General features: G+C 38.2%; 1 protein-coding gene across 1 annotated transcript; it reads left to right on the top strand.

Annotated features, from left to right (window-relative positions):
* The first annotated feature begins 307 nt into the window (after positions 1–307).
* LOC122559377 (uncharacterized) lies at positions 308–7,120 on the top strand. The gene is given in 3 exon segments (XM_043708829.2): positions 308–469; positions 2,195–2,561; positions 2,564–7,120. Coding segments are annotated over 2 exon segments (1,809 nt in total). The 5' UTR covers positions 308–469; positions 2,195–2,395; the 3' UTR covers positions 4,207–7,120.
* The last annotated feature ends 6,258 nt before the right edge of the window (positions 7,121–13,378 follow it).

Raw genomic sequence — 13,378 nt, 5'->3', positions numbered from 1 at the left:
TAGAAGTTGAGGAATGCACAATAACTGCTATCTTTGCCCACAATATCTGTAATCACTCCCAGTATGTTCCAAAAGAATTCTCTGGTGTGGAATGCCTTGAAATATCACATTAGGGTGCTTGAGAAGTGCAAGTATGATTTATTTTAAAGTCAGGGAATTAACTTTTTGTCATAATAATGGCATAATTAATTATATAGCATTACATAGCAAAATTAATTACATTTTGTTAAATACAATTCTTCATGGAGACCTCCGTCTTTCCAGGAAATTTGGTAAACAACTCATGCCACCACAGCAACCAATTAGTCACTTGCTCAGAGCCTAGCAACAGTTGGAAGCTGCCGTGATCAACAATGTTGAAACTTGGATTGATGAAGGACACAGGGCAGAAAGGGAGCTTCTAACCCTCTCATTTCATAACAGCTGCTCAGGAAGCACTGTGATAAATCGGAGGAAGACTCTCAGAAATGTAAGCTTATTTCAAACTTATCACTAACTATTTTATGTATGTCGTGTACATTGTTTCAAGTTTATGGATCTGAACAGATTATTTGAAGGAAAGATATAAGGAAATATTTTTTGCATAAAATGGAATGCTTCAAGTGGCTATGTCCTTTCACAGTTCTAGACTTCACTGTATTAACAAATATTCACAGTAATAATATTTTATAAGATTTTTTTTTAATGTCAGTTAATTCTGTGAGCTTCTCTGTAATCAGTGATACATTTTAAGTATGGAAGAAGAGATCAAATAGACTATAACTTATGTGTAATTCTGAAATTACAATTTAATGTATCACATATTTAATTTTTGATGTTCACAACTGACTTCCAGAGAATGGTTTTTAGTACCATTGAGAAACAGTGCTTCTCATTTTAAAGTTTTCTCCATATTCCATTTGGTAATCTCGGTAACTTGTACACCATCTGACCCTGACTCATTTCTCCAGAACTCATTCCTTCCTAGTAACTTATACATTTATAAATACAATTCATTGAATTGAACTCAAGTTAATTTCCCTTGTCATATTTGAAGTTATGTGATTTGAGTTCTCATCAGCTTCAATAAAACTCAGTGTAACGTTTTACCAAGTTGTTGAAAGCACCTTCTGAAAGTGTGTGTGAAGAATGTCAGCCTTATTTCAATATTTGAGAGGGGTCCAAACCAAATTTAGGTGCTGTCATCCGATTTTCCATGGATGATATGTTGAACAATCACAGCATAAATTCCTTAACGTATTGCTGAAGATCACTCATAAAACAGTCCACAGGAAATATTTAAAGGAAATGTTGTGGATTCAAGGCCAGTATGCATAATTATAGGACATACATCTTATTTTTCTGAGAATGTTTATGTTTACTGTAGTAAAGAATGCCAATGCGGGAGATCCATTTTGTTTTTCTGACTGGATAGCATTATTACAGCATGCCCTTCCAGCAGTGAATTACTTTGTATTTTAGTAATGTTGCACTGCAGTTCAATATTCTCACATCAATTTTTGTGCAATTTAATCTAAATTTCCAGGAGGTGGGCTGTTATTTTTCTCAGGTCATTTTCCTTGTAGCCAATTTCCCCAGTGCTTTCTTATGATCCTTTGTTGGTTCTAACATTCTGGGAGCAAGTTGTTCTGCTTCATTGTGAAAAGGAAAAGCCAGTCTTGCATAATTTCTGAATGAATCAGATTATGTTAATCAGTATTTATTTTTGAACTATTCATTATCCTTCTATGAATTTATACATTTTATGTTTTTATTTTTATACTTTATAGATTTATATTTTATCCTCATTGTCTTGTCTGTGTTCTTAGTTGAAGAGGCAATTTTATTAATTCAGTTGCTTTTTCTATTGAGACAGAAGTCACTATTGTTGTGGGGATATAATAGTATTCTCACAGAAAGCTTGAAGGTTGTGGTGTAATCACTCCAAATAAATCAGTAGCTTTCCTACAGGTGATTTGCAAATTAATGAGATTAGTACATTACAATATGCAAGCTTTAACTGACAGAAAATACTTTGAACAGGTAATTCATTTATGAAAATATGGTTATTCTGGAAACATTGCAAAATCTTTTATCTTGTACTGTAGTAATACCACATGCCACATTATTAAACTACATAAATACTGGAAATTGCTAATTGGAGCAATTATGTGCATTTCCCATGGTTTAATTCTGTGCTGTGATTCATTTGTAGGTTTCATCATACTGATTTTCCCTAGGAGGAATGAACACCAATCTTAAGTGATTCAGGTTAATGTTCTATTTACAAAAAGCGTGTGTTCTTTGGTGAATAAGGTTACTGCTGCATCAAAATAAAAAAAACACCACCAGGAGTATTTGAGCAGAATCGAAAGAATTAATACTTCTGGAAAAGCAAGTTTAACTTTACAAGCAAATGTCCAAGATAAAGAATGAGGATAAAACTAGAGTGAAAGTGCAGGAAAACACCAGAGAGGAAAGGACACAAAGGTTATTCATCAACGCAGAAGAAATGTGTTTGGCTGATGTGTTGACAGACCCAAGGCAATTGCATAATCGGGCATCACATAAAAAGCTTGGTAGTGTTTGACTTCTTTAAACCCTGAAGGACTGTCCAGAACAATCAGTGTTGATCATTTTGGAGAATTCCAGTGTGGGAAAAATGAAAATACATGCTTTCAAAACCCATCATGTCCAGCAAAGGTTTGTATAGTTAAAAAGGAAAAAACGAATATGACAAACAAAAGCAAAATACTACAAGATAATGTCAAGATTTTTGGAAAGCCCCGAATAATCATCACCGTGATGAAACCATTCGGACTGCGAATTCTCCGTTCCAATACAATCCCAACAGTAAATGTGTCTACTCGACGCATTCAAAAATGGAAAAAGAAAATGCGAACCCGAAATAAACAGCAGAGTGAAGGTACTCAGAAGAAGAAAATTTTGATCCCAGTTGACAATCATCTGGAAAAGTCAAATGATTACATTGTAAAGGAGTGGATTCGACGAAAAAATGTGTTACTAAGAAAAGAGAGAGAAAGGAAGAAGAAGCAGAGACGCTTAGAAAAAGCAAATAATAAAAGACAAGAAATTGATCGTCAAAAGAGGCAAAAAGAATCGGAAGAAAAGGTTAAAATATGGATGAAAAACAAAATCAAAACCAGTACAAAGAAGCATATAAACACTAATGAGAACACAATTTCACTCAGTGCAGATAAAAATGCTCAAAATATAAAGATGTCACCTCCTGTAGTAAATGCAGTCAAAAAATCTATTAACCAGAACCCAAATAAAATCTTAAAGAATGATAAACAAATAACTGAAGAAAAATTGGAGTTGAAAAAGAAAGGAGTCCTTATTCCAGGTACACGGAAATCCAAAGCTGAGACAGTATCTTTAAAACCATCTTTTGTTTCAATAGAAAATCACCTGATGAATTCATGCAAGGTGGACTCCATTGTGGTTCCAAATTCAAAGCAAGATGACGAAGATTTTCAGACGTCGAACAGTAAGAAGGTACAGAAGATTAAATTATTGCATCGACAAATGGAAGTAAAATCAGTTTCAAAACCAACATCTTTCAATGTGACAAAAAGAGATTCACCAAGTTTCAGCAATACACCTCAAACCAAAGAATTCAAGAATGGTAATTCCAGAAGTGGAAAGCATCTCTTACACAAACTTCCGTTCAATGAATTGCTTTCAAGAAAGTCAAAGAAGCCCAAGGAGATGCAAGCAAAAGTGAAGGAAGAAGAAACAGAACTGGACAAAGATCTTCAATTTGTTGTCCCAAAAGTGGAAAATATACAAATGCAAAACAAAATAAATAGCAAAAAGACAGTATTTGGAAAGAGAGAGTTTGATAGGTTAGCTAATATTTCATTAGCATCTGAAGTCACGGGGGTAACTCCAAAACCAAAATGGCTCCAGGAAGCCAAAGTCACTCCAGCTGTAAAGAACTGGTTTGTGCACAGTTTGGAAGAGAATCTGAATGCTGAAAATAGTAATTCATCACCACAAGATGGCCAGAAAGTCCAACTTAAGACATCTTATTCTTTGTGTGGAAAGACCTACGAAGCAGCTAAAGATAAGTCTAATGTCCTGAAACAAAATGGTGCACTGAGAGATAAAGAGATCAAAGAAAGTTCAGAGAAAATATTGTTTGGCTTTAATGAAAAACTCTGTCAGAGATCATGTGTTCATGGAAGTGAAAAGCCAAAATAAAAAAAAGCAGCCAATATGTTACTGAACTTATCTCATACTAGAATTACATTATAGTCAAACACATGATAGAGAAGATTCATTTAATTTGATCAATATGGTATACTGACCAGTAGATTAAAATTATACACAGAAGTAAAACTGTCCATCATCCTTCTGATGATCAATTTTTTCTTCATAAATTACAACTTAAATGGTTGTGAAAGATGCAAAATGTTTAAATGACCAAATGTCATATTGGTAAACCACATTCCTTTGAAGTTATTAACTAATTTCCAAAATCATGAAATGCCTGAATAGTATGCAAAAGTTTCTAAACTATTTGGTTTTGTAAAGGACTAATTCTTTGTTTGTGGAAAAGGAATCATTCTACTAACACAGGATTGTATTCTTTCAATTAGGTCACACAGCTGATGGTCCAAATGTTCTCAAGTTTGATTCTGTAGTGTGTTCCTTGGCAGAAATTCGAGTTTATCTGTCATTGGAACATGCATACAAACACTATGCCTTACAAAGATTTGTACTGAATTTGTCAGAAAGATGAGGTAATAAAACTGAACTGTATAACTAATGGACCAATAGGGTTCCTCTGGTTGGCAGGAGAGATGGATCAATACTCTGCCTATGAACTAGAATTATGTTCCTTTCCAAATTTGCTCTTATTTTCTGATTATAGCAGAGCAAATAAGGAATCAAAAAGTACTTGGATAAGCACTTGAAGTACCCTAACATAAAAGGCCATGAGCCAAGAGCTAAATAGTGCCATGAGACTGGATGACTCTGTATCAGCCAGCTTCCATGCTGTACATTTCTCTGATTCTACAAATTAAGTGGCTGGCATAACATCAACTGTGAGTAATTAAGGTACAGTATATCTTTAGTGATTAGTATAACAAACTTAATCAGAGGGATCTGTTTATATAATGGAGCCTGTTCCAATTTGAGTAAAATAATCTGTCCTCCTGATTATCTGGAGCCAGCTACATGATAAGGCAGCTAATCATGAGAATATTAAATAGGTTAGAAGTCCAAAAATCTACTTATGTATGAAATGCACTTTTGAAGAAAATTACTATGATACATAAGAAGAGTTCTTCAAAATTATTTAAGGAGCTGGAGAAGATCTAATGCTATCTTCATAATGTTTAGATTGACCATCTATAGTGTCTGAATGAAGTCTGTTCCACATACTCAACAGTTCTATGAAAGTCAGTCAAAAATTGACTGTGAACTGAAGGTGAAAAGAGGCTTAGCTCATTTTGCTCTGTTAAGGGTCATCACTGTATTTTCAGATGATCATTTCTATTGATGGGGCCTGATAGAATGAACCCACCAGTGATCCAATTAAAGTGATCAGAAACCTGCAACATTTTCATGATGAAGCCACCTTAGTATTTATTAGCAATACATTTAGAACAACTCATCAGTAAGAGGGATATAAATCTACATCTCCCTGTGGAACCCAGCTGGTGCAGGCCAGGTGAAAGTGAGAAGGTCCAGAGGTTGGGCATTTCAGACTGTCAAATGTTTTAGAGTTAGTGGGAATTGACACTTCTCTCTGGAGGCAGCTACATGATGAGGCCACATCATTTATAAATCTTTATGTTAACAGCTTGTAGAGATTCTTTGAGCGTCACTGCTTAAGGCCACTCTACAACAATGGCACTAAATCCATTGTCACTTCAAAATTACATTGGGTCCATTTGACATCATAGGAGTGCTAATGAAACTCCTATCTATTTCCTGAGGATTTTGACCCAAGATTTTGGAAGTGAGAAATCAACTTCCCGGTATATAACTGTTTCAGACAAATGTAGTACCACAAAATGGATTGTAGCAATATCTTGCCTATTTCGTATCTCTATGTGCACCCATTTCCATTTCCTAATGCTGCCATTATTATGTAAGAGTGAATAAGGAAAGATAGCTTTGGACTCTGAGTCACGAAGAACTGAATTGCAATTGAATATACGCATTTCACAATAAGAAGATTCCAATCAATAGGTCGCAAAGTTTATATAGAGCCAAAAATACAAAGCTGTTACAATGATGTCTCACAATATTGACTTTTACATTTTCGGTACAGGTCTGAACCCCAGTCACAGAGGTGAATGGCAGCAACATATTGGGTTCACGACTAAAATGTATTCATAAATATGAGAGAAATTCTGAACAGTATTCAATTCCTTCAAAACCAAGTATGATTTGTAATTGTTTGCTTATAAGCAATATACAAATATTTATAAATTATCAAGGATTCCTGATTTGCCTTTATCTTGTTGAGGGTTGTTTTTTTTCAGTATTTTTCTGTTTACTAGTTAGGGTACAATCATGTTACAGATTGCATGCTATGTTAACTCCTTTATGGTAAGAGCTTGTAGATGTATTAAAGCTCCTACGAAGTGTAGACTTATTTATTGCCATACTTGTTGCCAGACAGATTAGGTTAAGATGGATAATCAGTTAGAGGGATTAATAGGCACTGAGATTAGAAGTGATCTGTGGAGAATGGTTAGATGTCGAGTGCCTGTAGGAAAAGAGCTTCTGGAGAACACAGGAATAGGATGCCAAATTGAATGGTCAGCCACAATCATACTGAATGATGGAGCAGTCTCAAAGGGCTGACTGGCCTAGTCCTGCTTCTATTTTCATTGTTTCTATGTTTATCTCAATGATTACTTTCAATAGGATGTGTACTTTATGGCACATGTCAAAAATGAAACCTTCCTGCCAATATTAATTCTGCTACCATGTATTTGCAATGTGATTATTTATCTTCATTGCTGAAAAGTCTTTTAAGTCTTCTGTATAGCAATTCTGCAACTGTGCACCACTGTACTGGAAGAATTTTCATGCTTTTGACTTCAAAATGTGTATTTCCTATATTTTGTGAATAAAATGGAGAATTCTTATCATTTGCCATTAAACTGAAGGATTCAGTTTAAGGTAGCATATGTATTAGAACATTTTGACCGACAAGTACCCCTCCAGGCTTTACACTATCCTGACTTTCCACTCCCGGCACTTTCCCTTGCAACCGCAGGAGGTGCAACACTTGCGCCCACACCTCCTCCCTCACTTCTCTCCAAGGCCCCAAAGGAAACTTCCATATCCGCCACAGATTCACCTGCACCTCCACCCACATTATCTACTGCATCCGCTGCAGCCGGTGTGGCCTCCTCTATATTGGGGAGACAGGCCGCCTACTTGCGGAGCGATTCAGAGAGCACCTCTGGGCCACCCGGACGAACCAACCCAATCACCCTGTAGCACAGCATTTCAACTCCCCCTCCCACTCCACCGAGGATATGCAGGTCATTGGACTCATCCACCGCCAAACCACAACAACGCGACGGTCGGAGGAGGAGCGTCTTATCTTCCGACTGGGAACCCTCCAACCACAGGGGATGAACTTGGACTTCACCAGTTTCTTCATCCCCCCTCCCCCCACCTTGTCTCAGCCGAATCCCTCCAGCCCGGCACCGCCTTCCTGACCTGCAGTCTTCTTCTTGACCTCTCCGCCTCCACCCTACTCCGAACTATCACCCTCACCTTGACCTCTTTCCACCTATCACATTTCCAACGCCCCTCCTCCAAGTCCCTCCTCCCTACCTTTTATCTTCTCCTGCTGAACACTCTCTGCTCATTCCTGAAGAAGGGCATGTGCCCGAAACGTCGAATCTTCTGTTCCCTAGATGCTGCCTGACCTGCTGTGCTGTTCCAGCAATAAAGTTTCAGCTTTGATCTCCAGCGTCTGCAGACCTCACTTTCTCCTCCACTATCCTGACTTGGAACTGTATTGCAATTCCTTCACCGCTGCCCAATTATGGTCCTGGATCTCCCTTCCAGACAACATTATGGGTATCACTACAGCAAAAAGGTTGCAGCAGTTCAAGAATATAGCTGCAGACGATTAAGGAATGGGCAATAAAGGCTTGTCCCGCCAGCCAGTGATACTCACATCCAGTGAACAAAATATAAACAGAAATGAATCCTATGAACAGGAGTAGTCCATTCAGCCCCTTGAATCTGTACCAGCATTCAATGAGATCATGGCTGATCTTTGGTATAACCCCACATACCCTTGTCTTTGGCATTTAATACCTTTGCTTAACAAAAAAATGTAGAAAGTCTGGGGGCTTGGGTCTGAGATTTGGACAGGTTTAGACAGATCCAGTCTGAGATTTGGACAGGTTTGAACAGATTTGCAACAGTAGTAGACTTGCCAACTTTAAGGGCATTTAAATAGTCACTGGATAGGCAAATGGATGAGAATGGAATAGTTTAGGTTAGGTGGGCCTCAGATTGGTACCACAGGTTGGCGTAACATCGAGGGGTGAAGGGCCTGTACTGCGCTGTTATGTTCTATGTTCTATGTAGATTTGGGCTACAAAAGACCCGGCAGATTTAAACACTTGCCGATTAGTTGTCCTAGATCTTTAAATAAAATACAGGCAAGACAATTTGTTTAATGTCGGTTACATGAGGCTAGTTAAATTAAAAGTGAGGGAAAAGCTTAACATTGCTAAAGAGGTTCTGGGGTTTGAAGATACTTCCCAAATTTGCCAAGAAAGTTTAGAAAGACAGAGGAATTAACAAAAGGTTAGAATTGGGTTTAACCAGGGACAAAAGGAAAGCTGAAATTGTAATGGAGTTGGTCAAGCAGTTAGGTGTATCAGAGAAACAGACAAGTGTGGTAGAGTTAGCAAACCTTAAATTGCAATTGTGGCAAATGGAATTAGAAGATAAAGAAGGAGCGAGCAATTGCCATTGAGAGAGACCCAAGAGATTAAAAAACACTCTCTATCAAAGGTACCTTTTCATATGAAACATCTTTACAGTAAAAGACAGAAAACGACCCAGGGACATCTTCAGCCAGAGGAAGACAGACACTGAAGACGACAGCTGTATGGTTTTGAAATTAAGTTGGTGTAATATAATAAGGCTTTATTGGAACAGTATATTGTTATAGAGTTGGAGGTAGATAATAAGCAGTTAAGAGAAAGGTGAGCTTAGAGTTGTGAATAGTTGTTGTTTAATGTTCACTTTAGAATTTAAAGAATAAATTGATATTCATTTCTTTAAATAGTGGAATTTTAGAATTCTCAGGCACTCATCCTTTAACAGTTTACAAGGCAAGGTGACCTTTTCTGGATGTTTGGTTTAATTAAGAGATATAAAAGTTATAATTGAACAATTTAATAATAAAATATCTTTTAACCAAATTTCCCAGATAATTCCCATCGTTTGTATCTCTAAATAGCAATCATGGCTTTTTCATGGCTTTTTCTTTGATGAGCCCTGCTATAGTGTAGTTTAAGTAAGCTTCTCTTACATTTTATTGAGGTTTAAGTAATGGATCTTCCCACCTTTTTCTGAGACTTCAATAGTCTTTGAACTTTCTTCTTTGGTTGGATTTTGTCTATTTAAGTTTCTAAAATTCTCCTTCATCATTCTAATTCCTTGATGGACTCAGTAGATGTGGTGTATCTAGATTTCCAAAAGGCATTCGACAAGGTGCCACACAAAAGGCCGCTGCATAAGATAAAGATGCTTAGCATTACAGGCAATGTATTAGCATGGATAGAGGATTGATTGAGTAACATGAAGCAAAGAGTGGGAATAAATGAGTGTTTTTCTGGTTGGCAATCGGTGACTAATGGTGTGCCTCAGGGATCAGTGTTGGGACTGCAATTATTCACAATTTATATGGATGATTTGGAATTGGGGACCATGTGTATAATGTTAAAGTTTGTAGATGACACTAAGATAAGTGACAGAGCAAAGTGTGCAGAGGACTGTGAAATTTTGCAAAGGGACATAGATAGTTTAATTGCATGGTCAAAGGTCTGGCAGATGGTGTACAATGTTAATAAATGCAAAGTCATCCATTTTGGTATGAATAACACTAAAAGGATTATTACTTGAATGGTAAAACGTTGCAATGTGCTGCTGTGCAGAGGCACCTGGGTGTCCTTGTGCATGAATCACAGAAGGTTGGTCTGCAGGTACAACAAGTAATTAGGAAGGCAAATGGAATTTTGAACTTCATTGCTAAAGGGATTGAGTTTAAATGCAGGGAGGTTATGTTGCAGCTGTACAGGGTGCTGGTGAGGCCACACCTGGAGTACTTTGGTCTCCTTACTTAAGAAAGGATGTACTGGCACTGGAGGGGGTGCAGAGGAGGTTCACCAGGTTGATTCTGGAGTTGAGGGGGTTGGCTTATGAAGGGAGACTGAGTAGAATTTAGAAGAATGAGGGGGATCTTATAGAAACACATAAAATTATGAAGGGAATAGATAAGATAAAAGTAGAAAGGGTATTTCCACTGGCAAGAGGGCATAGCCTCAAGATTAGAGGTAGAAGATTTAGGAGTGAATTGAGAAGGAACTTCACCCAGAGGGTTGTGAATCTATGGAATTCCCTGCCCAGTGAAGTAGTTGAGGCTTCCTCAGTAAATGTTTTTGAAGCTAAGATAGATATTTTTTTAAACAGTAAAAGAATTAAGGGATACAGTAAGAGGGCGGGTAAGTGGAGCTGAGGCTGTGAAAAGATCAGCCATGATCTTATTGAATAGCGGAGTGGGCTTGAAGGGTCAGATGGCCGATTCCTGCTCTCCTAGTTCTTATGTTCTTATATGTAATTCTAGCTTCCCGACTTCCCAATGTCTGCACCCTCATGGGGCCCTTGCTTTCCTTAACTGCAACCATGCCTCAGTGTGGCAGTGATGTTCAATTTGAGCTGTAAACACTTCACTTACTTTCAACTTATTGAGCCTGTAAACTGTGCCTTTTAATAAAATTTCCTGATTGTCCACCAGAAATTTCAACTTGACAGGTAGAGTCCCCAGTGTCCACTGGTCTTCCAGCAGAATGATAACTTAGGACCATGCCTACAGCTCATGGGCACCCAATGTAACTGTCTTAGTGTTTTATGTCTCATATGTAAGTGTCCTTTAGCAGGTATTCTGTTGATAGGAGCACTATATCACAGCATGTGACCTGAGGGAGTAAAGCTCCAAACAGTTGAGGAGGTTGCGTGGAGTGTGGGAGCAGGAAGCCAATGGGAGAGGCTTCACTGATATCCAGTTCATTATCTAAGGTGGATGTATGGTGATGCTGAGGCAGGCGGGAGACTGCAGGGGCATTGTTGGTACTGTCTGCAGCCTTGGAAAAGGTTAAAACAACACACATGGAAACAGCTGCCAGGCCTGTGGTAGCAGCTGTGGCCAGTGTGTCCCAACAGATGCATGCTCACGTGAGTGAGAGAAGGCTTTGATTACCTCCTATGTGTCAGCAAGACACTGGCTCTAATTAAATGCTGGACTGCAATCTCAGTGGGCTTCTATTTGCCATCAGGAAGATCCAGTGTCACATTAATAGTCCTCAATTGGGTATGCTTTGTTGCCAGGCAATTAGCCTTTTTGGGATTGACTCCTCCTTTGGCAAGATCATTGGGAATTGGCAATGTGCCAAGTGGCTGACTGGACAAGTTACAATTAAATTTGCTCCTTAATTTTCCTGCGCAGACCTGCATTCTCCCAACTAACTCTGCTTTTCTCTCTACAGTTAGTGTCATATCTGCTGGATATTAACAGCATTCAGTGTGAAGTTTAGATTTGTAGCATCCATAATTGTTTGTTCATTACTAAGGATTTGTTGATCTATCAATTTTCTGTTTTGATGAATTGTATAGACCAAAAAAGTTGTCTTTTCCGTTTGATGATGCTGAGTGACATATGTGCACTTCCATCAAAATGTGTTTGTAATTTTAAATTTCCAGTACTTGCGGTCTTTTTTTTTAGAATGGTTTCAGTCACTTGCCTTCTGCAGATATAACAGCAAATTGGTTAGCTTGTCAGATGTTCCTTGCATGACCTGGGATAATCCTGCTCTGTGGAGGCTTAATGATACTGTGAACATCCAAACCACAGGAAAGGTCATCCCATTCCTTGAAGTTGTCAGTAAGTCAGAATGTAGCAGATTGTAATGAAGGGGAAGGGATGGCCTGTTCTGACATATCCAGTTGGGTGTAGGCACTGTAGGTCCTTTGGGTCATTAGCAGTCCTGAATAAAGCACCTGATTTTTAGATTTGTATATTTATCCTCCTCATTTAATTATTGAAGTGCTATGGGGATAGCTAAAGGGAATCCCGTTCTCTCAACTTTCTTAGCTATGAGATAGGATGCTGCAGCAAATGCCACAACGCCTGGGAAGTGAGAACTCATGTTTAAAGTGCATAAATATGCAGAATATTCAATGAGTACATTGTTGTTACCTATTGCAAATAAAGTACACTCCAACAATAATCTACTAAATGCCAAGTTTTCGTTGTGAAAAATTATAAAGTAGGCCAGACAATTTATCAATCACCCATTTTGCATCAGTGAGGTTGTAAAGAATGCTTGACCTAAAGTACTGTTTTGTGTGGGATCTCACTCAGATGATTTTAGTATGCAAATAATTTGCTTTGCCTGTAATAGTGCCTCTTTTTATGCCTATAAGTGTGCCTCATAAAATCAGACCTGTTGGTTCAGACCTTCCAACTGGAAGACAGGCTTCGCTGTCAGGCACTCTGAAAGATGTGCAATGGAACCCCTCAAGCTCCTGACACTTCCTGACTACCCACGGAGTTTAAACATCCAAGACCTACAGCCCAGAGATAGAGTCACAGTCTTCACTGACCTGAATACTTTCAGAGGAAAGTAAATGGAGGGATTAAAACTTGTTATAATTCCTTGATAACTATCAAACTCATCCCCCACTGACTCCTCCCATCTCCCCATCCCAGGCCTTTCCCCATGACTGCAACCCACTCCGCCCTACCTATATAAATGACTTGGGTGAGAATATAAAAGGAATGGTTAGTAAGTTTGCGGATGACACCAAGATTGGTGGTATAGTGCACAATGAAGAAGGTTATCTAAGATTACAAAGAGATTTTGATGAGTGAGGTCAATGGGCTAAGGTGTGGGAGATGCAGTTTAATTTGGATAAATGTGAGGTATTGCATTTTAGTAAAACAAATAAGAGCAGCACTTTTACAATTAAAAGCAGGGCCTTGGGTAGCATTGTAGAATGGAGAGAGCTAAGGGTTCATGTACATAATTCTTTGAAGTTTGTGTCGCTTGTCTTCATTGCTCAGACCATTGACAGGAGTTAACATGTTATGTTG

This window comes from Chiloscyllium plagiosum, unplaced genomic scaffold, assembly GCF_037043375.1.
Source record: "Chiloscyllium plagiosum isolate Xiang-an unplaced genomic scaffold, Cpla_swu_hap1 HiC_scaffold_19, whole genome shotgun sequence".
NCBI lineage: Eukaryota > Metazoa > Chordata > Chondrichthyes > Orectolobiformes > Hemiscylliidae > Chiloscyllium > Chiloscyllium plagiosum.
Note: the sequence above shows the minus strand (reverse complement) of the source record. Positions and strands in the feature narration are given on the sequence as shown.